This window comes from Stenella coeruleoalba, assembly GCF_951394435.1.
Source record: "Stenella coeruleoalba genome assembly, chromosome: 15".
Lineage (NCBI taxonomy): Eukaryota > Metazoa > Chordata > Mammalia > Artiodactyla > Delphinidae > Stenella > Stenella coeruleoalba.
The window spans coordinates 5,798,875-5,819,195 of NC_137161.1; the positions used below are offsets into that span (position 1 = coordinate 5,798,875).

Genomic DNA, 20,321 nt, shown 5'->3' on the forward strand with positions numbered 1-20,321 from the left:
TTGGCAAACTATGCACGGTGGACCAAATTCAGCCTCCAGACTGTTTTTGGGTGCCTGTGAGCTAAGGATAGTTTTCAAATTTTTAAATGGCTAAGAAAAATTTTAAGAAGAAGAATATTTTGTGACACGTGGAATTATAGGAAATTCACATTTTGGTGTCCATAAATAAAGTTGTATTAGTACACAGTCACACTTACTGGTTTACGTATCACCTGGTCCTGCTTTTGTGCTGCAGCAGCAGAGTTGAGTAGTTGTAACAGACGCTATGGCCCACAAAGCTGAAAATATTATTTTTAGAAATACCATTTACAGAAGGAGTTTGCAGCCCCTGCTGTATACTAGAGTTTCTCAAACTGTGTTCCGTGAAGAGTCATGATCAGTTAAGTGCAAGAAATGCTAGGTTGGATAAACTAAACGGGTTTCACTGCAGGACTTATCAGAGCCTTTATTTTGCTGATGTCCATTGTGAATCTCCTGATAGGGTATACAGCATAGAAGAATTCCAAACTTATTTGGCAATAGAATCATTCAACTCTTGCTTGTCCTTAAAAGTCCCTGTGGAACACAGTGGAGATGAGGCACAAATGAGGCTAAGGGAGACTTGATTGACCTTTTCAGAGTGACCATTTCCCTGAACTTGTGGGTATTGGCTTGACCTGCCAACTTGATCCAATGGGTCACGTGCTCCTTTATCCTGCCTGCCTTTCTGGCTCAGCGTGGCACAGGTTTGGTTTTTCTCTTAAGTGACACTCAACCCAGGCCTGCCATCCCCTTTCTCCCCCACAGTCAGGGCCTTTGTCCCCCTTTTGCCTCTAGCGTCTGCTCCCCCCCAACCCGTGGCTGACGCTCAGTGTTTATTGACGTGGCACAGCCTGATGGTTACGTGGGCTTGGGCTCAGGAGCTGGCCAGACTCCCCAGGTTCAAGTCCCAGCTCTGCTGTTTCTAGCCACATGACGCAGGGTGAGTCACTTAATGTCCCTCATCTGGAAAATGGGGTTAATAATAGTTTCCACCTCCCAGGGTGGTTGCAAAGGATTAGATGAGCTCATGCAAGTGAAGAGCTTAATTGCTTAGCGTGTGGCAGCTGCTAAGCACAAAGTAAGTGCTTTCTGCCATAGTCTCATGTGATCCTCACCGTTACCAGCGGGGTAGATGCTATCATTAACATCCCCAAGGGACAGGTGACGAAACTGGGGCCCCTGAGAGGTGCTGAGGCCTGGGGACCCCTCTCCAGCCAGGGGGAGCGTAGCCTAGTGGCCGCAGGATGCTGCCTAGAGCCAGGGTAAGGCTTAGACACCATGCCCCAGACTTGAGGCCCCATCTCCTCCCCTCCTAAGTGGGGCCCTGGGGGCTGGGCATGGATGCCGCCGCCCTGAGACCCGTCCTGTCCAGGTGCTGTGCACGCCGACGCAGCAAGTTTAAGCTGGTTGCCTGGGTCAGGGAAGGCTCACCCACCCAGACCGTCAGGGAGGAGGAAGGTATTCAATGGCCAACTGAGGGTATGAGTTTTTGCATCTTTGGGGGGATGAGATATGAAGCAAGTGAGCCCAGCATTTCTGAGACCACAGGCTCCTGGCTGGGAACTCGTTTCCCTCCATGGTGTTTCTCCCACGTGTTGTCCATCACAGTCCCCCTGGGTGGCACGTTGAGCATACAGATTCCCGGGCTCCACCCCCAGACCCACTGATGGCGATTCCCCAGGGATGGGCCCAAGAATCTGCCTTTTCTCACAGGCTCCTTCTAACTTGGGGTCTGGCCCAGTGATAACACTCCGCCCCATGTTTTGGGGTACCCTGTTTATAAGATGGTGCCTGGGCTGGCCAACTCCATTCAGCTCTAAACCTGGGTCAGAACCTTTTCACGTTGGATGCCTACACAGGTGAAAGACCAGCAAGGCCTGCTGGGGAGTCCGTGGACTCTGGGGTGCATTTGATGGGCCGGCTGATGCCCACATACTGTGTGCCAGCCCTGTGTTGCCTGTAGGGACAGCCTGGCCCCTGCCCTGGGACCACCTACTGGCATTAACATAAACTCCTACAGCACCTAGAGAAGACGGGGTTTCAGGGCGTGGCACCCGTGCCCAGCTCCCAGTGCCCCGCCTGGGAGGGGAGGAGATGGGGCACTGAGTCGGGGTGCAGCATCTTGCAGCCACTGGGCACCTGCCAGAATCCGGGGCCTCAGTTTCCCCACCCGTACAATGGGCATGTTGATGACAGTAATTCGGACCAGCTTGCTTAGTGAGGCACAGACGTCACAGACCCTCTCTCCTGATGTTTGGTGCGGCGTGAGGTGAGCCCCGGCTCACCGGATCTCCACACGCTGCCTGAGACCACCCAGGAAGCGCGTGTCTGTCCCCTCTTCCTCCAGCTGCGGCCCTCCTGTTGGTCGCCCCTTGGAGCGGAGCGGAGCGGTGCAGCTGAGGCCTCCGCCAGCCGGCGAGCCTGTGTGGGGAGAAGCCCATAAACTCCCCGGGCACCTGGGGTCGTCAGGAGCCCAGTAGGGAGCCTCGTCTCATCTCCGAGGACAGGACGCCGCGGGAAGGAGGGCTGGCGTCTGCTGTCTTTCCTTGTACAGAGGACAAGAGGAGAGGCAGCCCCTCCACCTCCCAAGCCACACAGGCTGCGCCCCCCTGAACCCCCAGGGCAGTGGGAGAGGGGAGAAGAGGCACCCTGAACAGAGGGGACCTGACACCAGTGTGGAGGGCTCGCCAGCTGGCAAGGGGGCTGTGTAGGCGTCGCTGGTGAGAGCTGCGCCCTCACTGCCGGCCAGGCCCCGTGCTCAGTTCTGGTCCGGGACCAGAGTGGGGGCATTCTGGCGGCTCCTGCACCGACTCCAGCGCCCGATAGCCTGACGCTCCGCGGGGCGGCCTCGTGTGATCTGGGACGGCTGGTCCAGCCTCCTGATGCCTTGTCCCTTCATCTGTTCCTCGGGCATAATTATGGCTGGGAGGAAGAAAAGAGTGAATTCATGTAAAAGTGCTGAGCCCTGGGCCGGCACCCTGTCCACGCTCGTGAGTGTTAGATATTATTATTGCTGTTATCGATGTGTTTAATTCTCACAGTGACCCTGCCCAGGTAGCACGTTTGTTGTGGCCAACATCTTACAGATGAGGAGACAGAGGCCGAGAAGGCCAAGCAACTTGACTAAAGTTACTCTGCTCCCAGGGTAGACCTGGGCGTGGCTTCAGATTCTGACTCCAGACTTGCTCGTTGCAGGAAAGCCTTCGAGGAATGTGGTCACCAGCGGCCACACCTTGAGGGGCCGTGTGTAATTAACAGGCCCCTGCTGGGTGCACGGCTGGGCCATCCAGACAGAGAGCCTGGGACCCTATAGCATCCTGGTTTCTGCCTGGCTCTTCTCTCCACATCCCCTTTCCTGCGAAGAGGGTTTGAAAAAGGACCCGGAAGACAGTGGGCTTCCCACAGGGCTAACTGGAGGAGCCAGCGTCACAGAAGTGGCCGGGGGGTCCTCCCTGCATTCAGAAATGTTAAAACTTGGTTTATGACCATCTTGATATAACGATGAATATAATCCTGGCTGGATTAAAAATGAAGACATTTTCTCCAACACTAAAAAGTTCATGTTTTTTCTTCTGATTTTAAGAGACACTATAACGTTTTCCCAGGTCCCTAAAAGTGCTGTGGGTCTGGCCGTGGTGCCTGACGGATCCCAGCCTGCAGAGCAATGCTGAACCCTCCCAGCCCCCGCACCTGGTGGTCAGAACCGGCTTCCTACCGTCAAGAGCCTTTTGCCCATGTTGAAAGCACTCAACAAACATTCACTCAACAAACATTCACTCAAGAAACATTTGTGTGGAGCTATGATGGACCTGGGACTGTTGCAGGCACCGGGGCTACGGCTTGGATAGGACAAGGCTTGTGCTCACATTCTCATAGGAAGAGGCAGACCGTGAAGGGACCATATGCTGAAGGTCAGGGATGAGGCCATGAAGACAAGTTCTGAGGTTCCGAGGATGGCTCCGGAGGGCTTCCTGCACACTGTGTTCCTGGTGCCGCTGTCCGTCCCAAAGCGGCGGGGAGGTGAAGACTGCTTTGGGCTGGAGACTCCATTGTCTTTGCAGATACAGAAGCACCTAGTCCTTTGTTCCCAAGGCGAGGACTCCAACATCTTGTCCTCGTTGACAGGGTCCCCCTCCTCTCCCTTGTCCATGGAAGAAATCACTTGACGGCTCAGGAGGCCCGCGGTGTCGATCAGCCCTGGCTCTCTGACCCAAGAAGACGACCCGGGGGCCTCGCTTCCCCCCTCACACTCCCTTGCTGGGGGCCTCCAGCCGCTGCTCGACACCCCCGGAGCTCCAAGACCAGGAGGGCCCCTTCTTCTCCCTCCAGAAGGGCAGCCACAGGCACATCCTGGACGTCTGCATGCAAAGAGGGCCTCGGGCTTCTCTCCGGGGCCCGCGAGAGCACATATCACTGTTCTTGATCATCCCAGATGGGATCAGATGGGATTGTGAGGCATTTAAAGGATTGAGGGCGTATGCCGTGCAAGCGTGATGCCGGCCGCAGCAGCTGAGGACGGGACCCGGGGGCGAGCCTTCGCCCGCGGAGGCTGCGGAGACTAAGCTCCATAAAGCCGAGGTTGGCGAGCGATCCCGCCCACGGCGCAGCTGGCTCCCAGGTGCCTTTGCCCTTGCGGTTGCTTCACATCCTGTTCGTCCAGAAGCCGAAGCAAGAGAGCAAAGAAGAGGCCCTGGTGACGCAGAGGCTGGGATGGGACCTTCCAGGGCCGGTGGGCAGTGGCGGCTGCGGTGGCCTTGGGTAACTGGGCCAGGCGGATGTCACAAGTATTAACTGCGTTCTCACTTGTCACTCAGGCCTCGGTCCATCAGGAGAAGTGGCTGGAATTAATGTGTTTTGCACAATTAAGGAGGAACATTCTTATGCCGTGGGCCTCCTAGGGGCACCCGACGGCTCTAGCCCTGGAAAACACAGAGACCACAAGAAAACCAAGATGCCACCCTCTCCTGGGCGAGTTACATCCCCTCCTTCCCTAAGAGGCCCCATGTGTGCTCCCTGGCTGCTCCGGGGCTCTTCTGGACTGGGCATGCTCTTTCTGCCCGGGCCACCCAGGCCTGCCAGTGGTGGCCCGATGCACTGGCTCGACCCTGTCCTCAGCTCAACTTCCCAGAGTCCTGTCTCCACACCCCTGCCCACCTGGTTCGCCTCTGGGAAGGGCCTCCCCTCAGAGCCTCGGTGGAGCCTTCCTACCCCTGGAGGCCCCCGTAGGCTGCCCACATCCATGCCTGGGCAATCTCTCCTTTCTGCATTTCCATCCACCTTCCCTCGGCAAAGGTTCGGGGGTCAAGTTCGTAGCCTCGAGCCAGCTTTCCCCGTCTGTAAATGTGGGGCCAGTAGTCCTGCCCGAGAGCAGTGCAGGGGGTGGGCTCCGCACAGTGCCTGGTACAGAGCACACACTCAGTAATCTTCGCTGTGAACCAACAACGGGCAGAACCCTCTCTGCAAGGAATACGTTCATTGGCAAATAATAGATAGTAAAGGCATCTTATCTCATCGGGACGCTTTATGGCTTTCTTTACAAGTCTAGAATTCAGTGGATCTGGGGCTGGTTAGAGCAGAGGTCAGCAAACGCCTTCTCTAAAGTGCCACATAGTAAAGGCTTTAGCTTCGCGGGTCAGACACTCTCTGGCCAGGTTCCTCATCTCGACCGTTAAAGCGGACAGTACATATGTGCACGGGTGTTCAAAGCTCTGTTGCAGTAAAGCTTCTTTGTTAACTTTTTATCTTATATTGGAGTATAGTTGATTAACAATGTTGTGTTCGTGTCAGGTGTACAGCAGAGTGATTCAGTTATATACATAACATGTATCTATTCTTTTTCAAATTCTTTTCCCATTTAGGTTGTTACATAATATTGAGCAGAGTTCCCCGTGTTACGCAGTAGGTCCTTGTTGGTTATCTGTTTTCAATACAGCAGTGTGTACATGTCAATCCCAAACTCCCTCCCCCGCCCCACCCCATAACTGTAAGTTCATTCTCTAAGTCTGTGAGTCTGTTTCTGTTTTGTAAATAAGTTCATTTGTATCTTCTTCTTCTTTTTCTTTTTTGATTCCGCATATTTCTCTTTCTCTGGAGAGAAAGAGAAATGTCCAATAAAACTTTATTTGCAAAAGCAGGCGGTGGGCTGGATTTGGCCCACGGGCTGTTGTTATCAACACCTGGTTGGAGTGTGAACAGCAGGCAGGGCTTCTCCCCCGGCCCCCGTCTTGCGTGTCTGGAGACTCACCTTAGCGCCGCTGGCAGGTGGCTGTCTCCACGTGCCCAAGCCTGGAGGAGGGGAGCAGGGGCCGGATGAAGGCTGTTCTCTGCCTCTTTAGGAGGAGGCTGCAGCACCCATCCTAGAAGGAGCGGCACAGGAGGCTGGGAAGGGTCTCCTTTGCAGCCTGCTTCGGTGGAGGAGGGCCAGGCAGGACGGGGCTGGGCACGGTGGCGGGCGCGCTCCTGGGGTCGGACCTTCCCGGCTCAGCTCTGCAGCCTCCCCGGTCTCTCCAGATGGCAGGCGGGTTGATTCCAGCACCGACGGACACCTCGAGTGTGCGAAGACTGTGGGGAATAGGCCACACCAAGGATTTCACCTCTGCTTCACGTCACAGAAATGAAAGGGTAGGTCCACACAGAAACCCGTACGGGAACGTCTGTCATGATGTTCATGCTTACGCACACTGGAAGCAGCCCGGGTGTCCTTCGGCAGGTGACTGGGTCACCAAACTTCGTGCATCCACACTGTGGACCGTGAAACATGCAGCACCGCGAGTGAATCCCAAAGACACGCGGGTTGAAATAAGCCGACGACAAAGACTGTGCGTCCATGTATATGAAATGTCTAGAAAATGCGAAGCTGTAGGGATTAGAACAGGTCAGTCGTTGAGAGTCCGGGAGTCGGGGAGGGGCTGACGGAGAAAGCAGGGTTTCTCCCCCGCGGCACTGTCGGCGTGCTCTGTGTGTGTCGGGACGGGGTGCGTCCTGTGCACTGTACGATGTTTAGCAGCATCTCTGGCCTCCACCCGCTTGATGCCAGTAGCACCCCTGCCCCAAGTTGCGAAAACCAAAAATGTCTCCAGACGTTGCCAGTGTCCCCTGGGGTGGGGGGGGGGGGGCGGGCTCACCCCTGGTTGGATGCACTGAGGTAAAGCAGCACGAGCGAGTTCTTTGGGACGCAGGAGCTGCTCTGTATCCTGAGAGAAGTGGTGCTAACATGAACCTACGCACGCATTAAAACGGACAGATCTGGACACCAAATAAAAGTCAATTTTACTAGATGTTAATTTGAAAACTAAGATTTAAGAAAAGCCAGAAAACAGGAACAGAAGCAAAGCACTCACTCTGCTAGAGGCAAAGCCATGAATCCTAAGGATGAAGAAATCAGCAGAGTCGTTACCTGCTTGTTGGGTGGGCCAGAGACCCCATCATGGTTGCTACAGTGTAGCAGGGTCAGTTACCATCACAGGCCAGGAAAGGCTTTCTGTCCTGACTTAAGGGGCACCTCTTGGCAGATAAAATACAGATGCACGCTTAAATTTGAATGTCAGATAAACAACAAATAATTGCTTAATATAAGTTTGTCCCACGTATTGCAAATGTTATTCATTTATCTGAAATTCAAACTTAACTGGGCATCCGGTATTTTTATTTGCAAAATCGGATAATCCCATCCTTGGGCAAACCTTCAGGGTTTTTTTAACCTATTAATCCTTGTCTAGAATATAAATCTTTTTCGAAGATACAGACCTCTGTTCAAATATTACGCGTATCTTTTCTTCCTGCCTAGATGAATGAATTCACCCACCTCAGCCCCTCTGCCTGATACGTTTGGCCTGGCTCCCTATTCAGTGTGGCTTGCTCTGGAGGTTTAAATACAAATAATCAAAACAAATACTTGCAAGTGCTAAGTGAAGCCTTTATATTGTAACAGCATAAAATGAAAAGGAATTCCCCTCTCAGCTAACCCACACGTCTTCTCTCCCAGTGTAACCTTTCTCTGCCCTTTGTGGGAGTATTAAAACAGAAATAAACTTTCTGTGTATACATATCCACATCTGTTGGTATACGCTTCAAATTTCTTTTCTCCCACGTGGAATCACACTGTATCATGTTCTGCCCCTCACTTGGCAGCCCTCCCTTCTGTCCGTCCCACAAGAGCCTGGACCTGTCTTGTCCCCGTGGTAACCCCCAGGGCGCAGAGCTTTGCTGGGCCCGGGGCGTGTGAGCCAGGAATATTCGTAAATCGATGAGTGAATTGTTTAGGTGGCTGGGTGGTACTTCATGCCCGCACGCCCTCATTTAATTATCCTGTCGTAACAAAGCACCACATTGTCTGTGGGTTGCGCAGCGAAAACCTTGACCACAGTAGCGTATCTTCGCATGTCTCTGCTGCCTGCCTTACTTCAGGAAGGGTTTATGTAACACCTGGCTCTCGACCTGGGACGTTTTGCCTCCCAGGGACACTTGGCAAGGTCGGGAAACATTTGGGGGTGCATTTTGGGGAGCAGCCAGGGACGCTGCTGCACATCCTACAGTGCCCACGACGGCGCCCCAGAGGATCATCAACCCAAACGCCCAGTGCCCGGTGGAGAGGCCGGCTGTGTTTGCGATCGCCTGCTTGGCGAACGTGCTTTGGGCCCCATCTTAGAGCTCTCACCTGTGCAGGGACGGTGGGTGAAGGGGACCATCCCTGCCCTGAGTTGCTGAGCCTTTGGAGGAAGGTGACGGGGCCTTTGGAGGAAGGTGACGGGGCAGGGCCCCGAGAGGCCGCCCTGAGCGTTACGGGGGTCCAGAGGAGGGTGTGGTGGGATGGGGCTGGTTTCTGGACCTCCACATGGCTTTCTCTCTCCCCACCCTATCTGTTCGCCACACACCAGTCCCAGGGGGCCTCTCATCACAGAACTCTGGCCACGTCCCCCTGCCAGACCTAGAACATGAACCGAGGCCCCGCGTGACCCGGCCCCTGACCGGTGCCCCCTTGCCCCTGAGCGCATCTCCCTCTCTGGTCAGCTCCTGGGGGCTGTCACCTCGCACCTGGCACGGTGCCTGGCACACAGAGGGGGCTTCAAGAATCGTTGTTGACTGAACTGCTAAATGGATAAACAAGTTGTTTGTTCAAGCCTGGGACGGAAGAGGATGAGGCAAAGGGATTTCCAGACGCGAGGCCCCTCTGCAGCCGCAAGACACGAGATCAACATGTGTTTCATTGACGAGGGAAGATGCCCACAGTACGTTGCCCCCAACCCAGGTTTATGTGAATCAGCAGGGACACACATCTCAGTTATGAGGAATTGCACACACGTGTTTCCGTGTGTCTATACGTGCATGACGGGAATGGCTTCATGGGTGTGTGACCCGCACAGGACCCTGTACTAGGACCCCATGCTGGGTTTGATGCTCTGCTGTCTCCGTCTTGCGATTTTTAATAACATTAGGTCAAGGGGTCCTGCATTTCCACTTTGCACTGGGACCCGCAGATGCTGCAGCCAGTCCTGGTGCCCGGAGATGGCTGGGAGGTCAGTGCATCTTCTAGAACCCCAAATGGGCTGTGAACAGCAGGGCCCACTCTCTTCTCTGCAGTTTGCTCCGGTTGCAGACACCAGGCAGAGTTTTTATAACCCTCCCACCCCAAGAGGAAGCCGGGGGGATGAACTCAGTTCAGGGTCCTTCTTTCCACATTCTTCCAAATGACCGTGGTCGCATAGTTGACCTTTCAAGGAATACCAGGGAGGTGAAGACCAGCCTGGGAGAAAGCTGTCTCCTCTCCACCTCCAGGTGGCTCTTTGAGATGCGGTCCTGGGCCAGGGGAACCTCCGAGCTCACATGCAGCTCCCACCCTGTGTCGGGGAACCTTGACCCCTTTTTAGCACATGCGGCAGCCCAGGACACACTGGTGTGAAGCTGAGAGCTCAGACTTTGGCTTCCAGCAGAACAGGGTTCGAATACTGGCTCCACCACTGACCCGCTGCAAGGCCTTTATCGCGGGAGCCTGTTCCTCTTTGACAAGTGACATCACGATGTCTGCCCCGTGGGGCCGTGGAGGGGGCTGGCTGGGCTGTGAGCTCTCGGCCCACTGTTGGCACAGGAGACGTTTGTTCATTTAGTAAACGGTCACCAGGAGCCCACGAGTGCCGGGCACTATGACGGACATCCTTACACTGTTTTATTAGCAAAAACTATCCCCCGGGGTTTGGTTGATGGGTCATTCCTACTCCTGTTTTTTTTTTTTGTAATTTATGTACTTCAAAAGTTAAGATATAGTTCACATACATGGACTTCACCATCTTAAAGTGTACCGTCTAGTACTTTTTAGTACATTCGCCGTGTTGTGCAGCCATCCCACTAAACAATGCCAGAACATTTCCGTCATCCCCAGAAGAGACTTGCTATCCATTAGCGCTCCCCCCATGCCCTGCCTTCTCCTGGGCCCTGGCAGCCACTAATCTACTTTCTGTTTCCATGGATTTACCTGTTCTGGAAATCATACAACATGGGATGTTTGGTGACTGGTTTCTTTCACGTAGCGTAATGTCTTCAGAGTTCATACATGTCGTACCGTGGATCCGTACTTCATTTCTTTTTCTGGAGAATAATATTCCATTGTACGGATACACCGTGTTTTGTTTATCCACTCATTAGCTAATGAAACCGTTAGCTAATGGACACGTTCTGGCTATTATGAATAATGCTGCTGTGAGCACTTGCGAACCTATGTTTTTAGTTCTCTTGGGTATGTACTTAGGGGTGGAATTGCTGGGTCGAATGAGAGCTCTCCGTTTAACTCTCTGAGGAATTGCCAAACCGTCTTCCAACACATCTGTGGCGTTTTTCTAACCCCACCAGCAGTGTAAGAGGGTTCCACTCTCTCCACATCCTCAACAATACTTACCTTTTGTCTGCCTTTATTTTAGCCATTTCAGTGGGAGCGAAGTGATATTTCACTGTAGTTTTCCGTATCGCTGTTTTTTGTTGAAGGTGAATGTCTGTTGTGGTGACAGTCAGTTTTACCTTGAAAGCTCTCATCTTTTCTCATACTTGGTGATAGAAGGGGAATGATCCGTACCTGCCCTGTGAGTGCCTGCTCTCTGCCAGGCCCAAGATGGCTTGCTACCCTGTTCCCTAGTTCTCCAGCCTCTGAAAAAGGGGCAAGGATGACCCTAAAATGGCAACTTGGACTGAACAATCAAAGGGGTTTATTCGTTTGGCTGGCCGGGGCAAGAATTCAGCTTCAGGAATGGTGTGATCCAGTGGCTCGGTGATACCACCAGAGATCACGTGTCTGTTTGTCTCTCTGCTCTTCCCTCCAGCAGGTCAGCCCCATTTGGAAATGTGGTCTACTTGCGGTTGCCAGATGGTAGCTGTTTCTGGGACTCTCTCCATCCCTCCTCCCTCAATCCTGTCCAGGGAAAGAGAGGGCTGCTCTGGACTTGGAAACTTCTAGGATACCTGTGCTCCATTCATTGACTAAATTGGGTCACGTGCCCACTCCTGAACCAGTCGCTGTAGCTGGAGGGTTGGTTGCCGCGTATAAGGCCGCAGGTCCTGCCCTCTATAGCCAGGCTGGAGTCACGCTAAGGCACGGCTGCCTAAATAAAAATTGGGTTGGGTAGAAAAAAAGAGGGCATGGGTGAGACAGATGGCATCATCCCTATTTCACAGATGAGGAATGGAGGCCCCGGCACGTGACTTCCCCTCTCTCAGCCCACACAGGCTGGTCAGCGGCAGATGTGGGTTTCAACCCCCTGGAGACCCTCTTCTTTCCTTTCTGTCTGCCCATTTCTCAGCTGAGGCTGTGCGTCCCTGGACGTGGCTGTCCTGACAGTGGCCAGAGAGAGCCAGACACCCGCCCTCAGATGCCCAGCGACTGCCCCCAGGGCTTGGGTTTACTGGATCTGGAACGGGATCAGGTTTTCAGGGAGGCATTTTTATTTTGCCCTAAAAGCCTTCCGGGGGGGACGCAATTCCTAAGGGCTCGGCTTTAATGGTTTCTTTTATAGAATCATTCAAATTATAGATGGGTGAACTCGAGGAAACCCCACTAAAGAATGCAGGAAAGCCGGCATTAAAAGCGACTAAGGTAAAGTAGTGGTGAGTGGAAGAGCTCCCTCTTTAAACATTTGTTGTTAAACAGCCAGAGAGAACCCCCGATGCTGGTCTGGTCCTTGGGAGGCTGGGTTTCGGGACATCTGGCCCGTCTGGAAGGCTCCAGGTGAAGCCGATTCCAGATGTGGACGGGCCCAGGGCCTTCAGAAGCACTGCTTTCGCTGACCTCTGACTCTTCTCCCCCAACTTGCAGGCACCGTATTTGTTGTGGTTAAGCAGCCTCACCTGGGTTCAGATTCAGCTTCCCTGCTTCCAAGCTGGGTGTCCTCGGGCAAGTTATTCAGCCTCTCTGAGCTGTTTTGTCATGAGTGAGATGGGCTTTCTTTGTCCTCTTGCTTTACCTTCCTTTGGAATACTTATCACCACCAGATGTGATGTTAAGTATATACTGGCCAAGGGTCTCATCGTTGCCGGAGCTGGTAGCCTGTTCTAGGCCCCCGTCACACTCGACCCGCCCGCAGAGCACAGGACACTATGACTGCTTCATCCGCCTTCTTCCCCAGAATCCAGAGCCCCACATCCTCCCGGCATCCCCCTTCCTCCTGTTCAAGCTTCTTCCAGATCCTTCCCCGTCGGGCACTCGTGCACAGCCTCTGCCGCATTCCCCGGATCTCTCGGGTGGAGACGGGGCATCTGGGCTCGGTCCTCACGTTGCTTGTCCAGCTACATGCTCTCCCCGGGGTGCAGTCTCCACTCCGGCCTGGACCGCTGCCCTTAGCTGGTGGTTAGCACTTCCGGCGTGCAGAGCTCTGCTGGGAGGAGCATCTGTGTTGAGTGGCAGAGGTGGGGCGTGAACCCAGGAAGGCGGGCCCCGGGCCAGAGCACGTCTTGGCTCCAAGGCTGTCTCTCCCCCTAGATCAGGAGCCAGGCCTGGGCTGGGATGTCCTGCTGTCCCCTGCCCGTTTTCCTCGTGCGTCCGGTGGGGATTTCAGAGAGGAGCTGCTCAGTCGCACTGTTTTGTCCTCTGTCCTCCACTTCCCAGGTCTTCTCCCCACCCCTACCCTCCGCCTTGGTTTCCCCACCTCCTGAAGGGTACTTGGGGCCTCCCTGTACATTTGTATCACAATTTCCTGTGAATCTGTAATTATTCCAAAACAAGACACTGAAAATAAAATAAATTCTAAAGATGAACTTCAAAATGAACCATCGAGGGTCTGAGGGTTTCCGGCCGCCTCTGCCCTCACTGCCCCCCGTCCAGTGCCTGTCACGTCTTCCTGCGCTATTCCGTCGCCCCTGCCCGGACTCGCACTTCCAGCCTCGCCCCCTGCAGTTCAGTCTCCAGCAGTGGCCTGGGTTGGTCTTTTACAAACAATTGCAGCTGCCCACTCCCCAGCCGAACACCCCGTGGTTTCCACTCATGCAGACAGGGTGTGTGTCCTGGACTCAAAGCAGCACAGCTTTATTCTGCCACGGCCAGGAGGCTGCAAGTCCAAAACCAAGGTGTCCTGAGCCACACTCCTTCCAAAGGCGCCAGGGAAGAGTCCTTCCTGGCCTCTTCCAGCTTCTGGTGGCCGTCGGTGTTCCTTGGGCTCTGTCTTCACAAGGCTGCCGTGTGTGTGTGTGTGTGTGTGTGTGTGTGTGTGTGTGTGCGCGCGTGCATCTCCGTGTCTTCACGTGACCTTCTAAGGACATCAGTCATTGGATTAGGAACCACGTTAATCCAGTATGATCTTAACTAATTACATCTACAAAGATGCTATTTTCAAATAAGGTCGCATCCTGAGGTTCTGGGTGGACATGAAGTTGTGGGAGTAAACGGAATAAAGGTAAAGGGCTCGCTGATGCCCCCAGGGCCCTGCGTTGCTTCTGCCCCCTGCTGTGCCCACCATTTTTGCCCTGAACTCCCCCGGCCCTCTCACCCTTAGTCTCTGCTCCAAGAGGAGGCCAATTTTCTCACTGCGCCCCCGCCACCTCCGGGCCTTTGCCTTTGCACTGCCCGCTTCCCTGACATGTGGCTCCCTCCCTCGCTGTTACCCACCTCTCTGCTCAAGAGGTCCCTCCGCGCAGAAGGTGGCAGTCACTGGGGCTGCTTGTGACTGTTCCCACCCACCTAGGCACCAAGCGGGACTGACCCCACCCTTTGAATTTAGGTGGATCGCATGACCTGATTTGGCCAATGAGATGCGAGTGGAACTTCCACCAGCTGGAGTCCTTCTGCAGACATCAGCGTCCTACCCCTCCCCTGCTCCGTTTGTCTCCACACACGTATCACCACGGGCTCCCTGCCCTGCGTGTTTCCTGGCCGCCTTCCCCACCAGTGGGCGCACCCAGGGGCCAGGGAGTTTTCTCTCTGTGGTTCCCACCGTGTTCCAAGCTTCTAAAGCAACCTGGCTAGGGTCAGAGCTGAGGCCACACTTGCGATGGACGAGTGGTGGGCGCGCGGATGGATCGCGAGCCTCGGATGAAACGGAGTCTGTGCAGCCCTTCCCACTAACCGCCTCTCCTGTAACCGCTCCTCTGTGCATTTGACTCCTTCCTGTCTAGGGCAGAGCATCAACCCCAAGTTGGCAGGCCTGATCGGGCGGCAGGGGCCCCAGAACAAGCAGCCCTTCATGGTGGCCTTCTTCAAGGCCACCGAGGTCCACCTCCGCAGCACCCGTTCCACGGGGGGCAAGCAGCGCAGCCAGAACCGCTCCAAGACACCCAAGAACCAGGAAGCCCTGCGGGTGGCCAACGTCGCAGGTACGCCTGGGGGCGGGAGGGTTAACACGTGGACACCCGCCCCCCCGCCCTCGAGGAGCCCACAGGGGGCCCCCTGTGGGACCCCAGCTGGGGTGGGACTCAGAATCCACGCATGTGCTTGACAGATGGTTCTGGAACCAATGCAGCAGGAAGCACAGCCCACAGAATCCCTTCCACCCCAGAGCTCACCGTCTTCCGGGTATAAATTGTGTCATAAATTCATTTCGAAATGCAAGTAGCAAAACATGAGTGTAACAAGATGCCAATCATGTAAATTTCTAAGCGGCCGAAACAATAGCTCCAAATAAATAGAGGGAGGGAGGCCGCTGCCCGGGGAGCGGGGAGGAGGAAAAGGGGGGAGTGTGCTGCATCTTTAGTTTTATTTCTTCAAGTGAAAAACAGTTGAAACTCATGGCAAATTTTAACACTTGTTGAATACGGCCGGTACGATTTTCCTGTGGAGCCGTCCCGGCTCTGGGTTCATCGTGAGCTGGGAGAGGCCTGGGGCTGGTCGGAGGAAGCGTGGAAGGGAGACATGGGGGGTGTTTAGAAGGGTGATGGCGAGGTGGGAAAGCGGCCGCCACCCTCAGATTCACTTATATTGTCAATGGCTTCTTCTGCCTTACCTGGACAATTTTGAAATTTCTGTTCATTTTCCTTTTCGAGGAAAAAGAAAATTACAGTTACTGCGGTTGGTGACGTTTTCGAGAGCAGGGCATCCTGCTGGGTGGGTACTAGTGGGTACGTGTGGCTTCAGAGCTTGTGTGCAGAGCTTTTGAATCGAAAAGGATCTTTAGATTCTTTTCTGGCAGGTGCATCCGTTATTCTTTAGGCTGCTCCGAGGGAATCTGTGATCCCCCAAATCAAAGCCCAACTGAATCTCTTCATTTGTATTAGGAGCCTCCTCTGCGCTGGGCTCCTGGGGGCTGGGATTCACCAGTGAAAGCCCAGCCGTGGTGCAGAGATGATTCAGGATGGGCAGGAGGCGGCCATCATTCACAGCCACACTGACACCAGGCCCGGGAGTTGGAACGTGGTGACGAGGGACTCTTGAGGGGGTGGTTCAGAGAAGACTTGCCAGCTGAGAGCTCCGAGGCGAGCTGGTGCCCCAGGGGCCAGGCCCGGTGGGCAGGAGGCCAGCGCTGCAGGCAGTGGGACCTGCAGGTGGAGGGAGTTTTCGGGGCAGCTCTGGGAGGGAGGGTGGAGGGGGGCAGGCCATGTGGCTGGGCTGGGGAATGAGCACGGTCAAGTGTCCTCTCGGGAGCCACATCTTGAGTTTGAACTTCATCCAAAGCAAATTTGGAAGCCTTTGCAGAGTTTCCAGCTATGATTCGGGGTGGGGTTGATAAGAAGCTCATTCTGGCTGCTCTGAGAATGCTGGGGAGCAGGGCGGGGCACTCAGGGAGGGTTGGAATAGGAAGATTTATGAGAGGCTTTTCTATATCAATCAGGCAGGAAGGGCTAGCAAACGTCATCCCCGCGGAGACTCCCGTGGCTCGGAGGTCTGTCAGGTGTAACGGTCTAACCGAGGTAGTGAAAGGGGAGGGACTGGTCTCAAAATCTTAAAATTGGACACTCAGCTTCCCCCACTGCGTCCTCTGGTGAGGACCCCCATCAAGTCTGCACTTACATAACCCCACAGGACGGAGCTCTCACTATCTCATGTGGCAGCTGTTCTACCTTGCCTGGGATCCACTTCCTTGCTCTGGATTTCTGCTTCCTGGCCCTGTTTGAAGTTCACCTAAACGCTGCCTGGGAGTTTAATTTTAAAAGAATACCGAAGCCTGGGCCCCACTGCAGGCTTAGTAAACCAGAACCTCTGAGTGTGTGTTTGTACACACATGCCCGGTTGAAGTGCTTTGCCTCCTGTGATGAGCTGGGAATCCTGCTGCAGGGCCACATGAGTACAATCCTCTCTGCTGTGGCAGCCCTTGTGTGCTAGAGAGACACGTCCTGCAGGCCAGCCCCACCCCGCAAAGGCCTTCCGCTGCTCTTCAGACCGTGTGGTTTGGGGCGAGAAACTGGGTCCCTCGCCTCCCTTCCACTTGCCTCTCACCCACGACTGGACCCAACTCCCTAGTCATTAGCCATTTTCACCAGATGACCCACGGGGGTGGGAGCTGAGTCCCAGCCCCGGTTGTAGCTTCTCAGCTGCTCTGGCCGGGTTTGCGGAGGTGGGTGAGCAGTTGCCTCTCCACTCCTGCTTGCCTGCTGCTGCGGCCTGGGATGGGTGGGCAGGACAGGAGGAACAGGGGAACTAGGATTCTACTTCTTGAGCATCTCTTTTCTTCCCTTTCCTCGTCTTTCTGCTAGTAAGAGGTCAGAGTGAAATAGGAGTTCCAACCACTTCTTCCTGGAGCAGCCACGTTCCAAGGAGGCCTGAAGGACCCAGGTGTCTGAGGTCCCTGATGGCAGGGCCAGGGCCCACCCCGTACTGATATGCCCACAACTAGCTTCATGAGCTGCTCTTGTCCTTGGTCTGTTGGGCCTTGGGCTTCAACATGAAGCCACGTATCATTGCTTTGTTTTCAGACAGGGCTGGGAAAAGTGGCAGTAAGGTCCCTACTCGCCCTTCCTCTGCTCATGGCAGACATTGCTAATCAATCCTGGCACATTCTTCTCACTGAGCCCACACAAAGCTTCGGATCCTTCTTTACTCAGGGCAACAAACAGCCAGCAGTGTTGGCCCTCCACGCACAGCTTCTTTGCCACATCGCTGGCCTAGGCTAACGTGCTCAGACCTTTGTCTTGTTCAGGTTGCTTCACACAACATCACTGGGCTGAGGGCTACTCCCCCACTCTCCCCTCTACCTTCTGCCTCCCTACAAGGAAGGAGGGGAAGAAGGCTTGGGGGGTGGCCGCCTGGGGCCACAGGCATGGCCACAGCAATGGAGGCCTTCCTGGATTTCCACTCAGTGTCTGTGTCTTCCATATGGCACAGTGAATGGTCCAGAAGTTTCCTGGGCTCGCCTCTGATGGTTCCCTTGAGCTTGACCTTTGTATATCAGTGACCACCTGGCCCTCCAGCAGCCCTAGTACCCCTGCAGCTGGTTTTCTCTATCTCAAGGCCCTCAGGCTAGGTCCCAAAGTGGGGAAGGGGGGCCCAGGACTCCCCATTCCTGCTCCATCCTCCCTAACCTCCCTACCCCCCAGCCGTGGAGCTCAATCCAGCGAAGCAGACCTCCCCCCTGCACGCCGCCGGCCGCTGACCCCAGCGCTGCCTCCTCATTCCTGGAAGGCTCTAGTGTCTGCTGCCCGTCCCTCTGCCAACCGCCACTCCTGTCCTGGTTCTTGCCGACTTCCTAACCCTTCTCTCCATCCTGCTCCGTCCTCATCCTGGGACCTCCTCCCTTGGATTCCTCCCTGGCCCGCCCTCTCACTTCCTTTCGTTCTTACACGAAGAACATCACCTCCTCGGAAGGCCTTGGTTAGCGCCCATGGCACAGACCCCTCAGCCCGCCCTTCCCGTCCTCCTCTCCTCCCTTAGTTCCTCCACGGCGCTCATCTAGATGGAATGGAATTGGTGTTTCCTCATGTGGGCATTATCTGCCTCTCGCTGGAGGACAAGCCCCTCAGTGGCAGGGCTTTGTTTTGTTCACACTTGTAGCTCCACTGCCCAAAACAGCATCTGCAAATCTGTAGACATTAACAATTTGTATGAATGAATGAATGACATACCAGGCCCCAAGGTAATGAGGGCCCGAGATACCCGAAGGTGGCTGTTCCCACCCCCCCCCCCAGTCCTGGCCCCCCTCACTGAGATCCTCTCACTGGTCCTGAGTGTCTCCTAGGAGCCAGGATCCCTCCTAGAAAGACACATGCAATTCTGTCATAATCAATTGTGTCCTTTCCTCATTGGTTTGTACATTTTTAAAAATTGCTCTTCTGAACTCTAGATATAAAGATACATGTACAATTGGGGATATTCAAAAAAGCTGATAGGAAGGCCCTGGGAAGTTTTAGGCGGAGGAGAGACAGGTCGTGGTTAAGAAAAAAAATGAATCCCTCTAGCTTCTGGGTTCAGGGGAGGTTGTGCAGTGGCAGCTGTGTGTGTGTGTGTGTGTGTCAGAGACAGACAGAGACAGAGAGAGACATAGACACAAAGAGAGAGATAAACAGATTTCTACATGTTTACAAGGGCTCAATTCCTAACCCAAAGTTCCTACAAACTTTACATACTTCTGGAAAACCCCAGTGCATCATTTTCGTTCCTCAGAGAAACCTCAGTATTGTTTTTCTGGCAGGTCAGTGGGGCTTGACTTTTCACCCTGTCATTTCTTCTCGATGGTGGGGTTTGTCCCAGGCCCTGTCCGTGTCTCCTGCTGCCCGCTCCTCGGGGCTGAGCATCGTGAGGTGGGCGGGCCTCACAAAGTGAGGTTGAGTGGAAGCAACCGCTCCGAGCAGGCTCCTGCAGCCAGCGTGTGGGATGTGGACGGAGATGGACTCCCACACGGAATCCATGCAGACGTCCACATCCAAACAAGAGAAAACAGTGTCCACAGAAGGATCCAGAGAGAGCTGTGAGCTAAGACTGCGTGAGAGAGACGGGGGCGTGGGTGCCTCCCTTACAGAGGCCGTTTGCTGGGGATGGAAATGAGTTTTGAGGCTACAGGTGCTTGAACGGCTTCTGTGTCAGGAAGGTCACCCTCCAGCTTTCAGAGTTTGCTGGGATCACACCACTGTCTTAGACTGAGGAAACTCTAATCTGTGTGTATTTCCTTTTCCTCCCCCCGGTGCCGCTCCTCAGAAAACAGCAGCAGCGACCAGAGGCAGGCCTGTAAGAAGCACGAGCTGTACGTCAGCTTCCGGGACCTGGGCTGGCAGGTAAGGGCGGCGGTGGCTGGTTCGGCCCCGGATGTGTGAGGCCTCCAGTGTGGGCTCCCCCGGTGGTGGGGCTGGGTCCCGCATGTGCAGTGAGCCGTGTTTCTCATCTCTTGAGACTCCAGTATCGCGTCCTAACTAGAGGCTCTAGGGACGCCCCATGAAACCCAAGAGCAGAAACACGGTTGAGACTCAAGCTAGAACCAGAAACCCAAACACTGTGGACTCTGAACCTCATTCTCCACGTGAACCCCATTTCCATCCTGCACTGGCTGCTTCTCTCAGACGTGGCCGAGTCCGTGAGCTGGAATCCAGCTGCCTGGAGGACGGGCTGCCACCCTCTGCCCTGTCTGCTTCTCCCTCCCCCGTCTGTGATTCCAGTTCCCAGAGAAGGTGCTGATTGGCCCAGCTCGGGTCAGGTGCTTGTTCCTGAACCGATCAGCTGTTTCAGGGCTGGGGTCATGTCCTAGGACTGTGGCTGCCCGTCTGGAATCATTTGACTGGAGCAGGGCAGGGGATGAATCCTAGGAAAAGAGTATCTCAACTATTTATGAGTATCTATGACATTCTGGGCCCTTTTCTAGGCACTAGAGGTGCAGCCCTGGGCATAGCAATGTGCCTGCCCTCACGGAGCCCAAATTTCCCCGGAAAGGGTGTTGTCATCGTAGGGTCCTCAGGGCCGCTGCTTTTGTCGT

General features: G+C 54.6%; 1 protein-coding gene across 1 annotated transcript in view; it reads left to right on the forward strand.

The window, feature by feature from the left end:
* Window positions 1–20,321, forward strand: part of BMP7 (bone morphogenetic protein 7) — an 88,366-nt gene that overhangs the window by 63,036 nt on the left and 5,009 nt on the right. Inside the window, exons 4-5 of the mRNA XM_079944140.1 lie at window positions 14,608–14,805; window positions 19,553–19,629. Coding sequence (XP_079800266.1) covers window positions 14,608–14,805; window positions 19,553–19,629 — 275 coding nt within the window. The remainder of the gene's footprint in view (window positions 1–14,607; window positions 14,806–19,552; window positions 19,630–20,321) is intronic.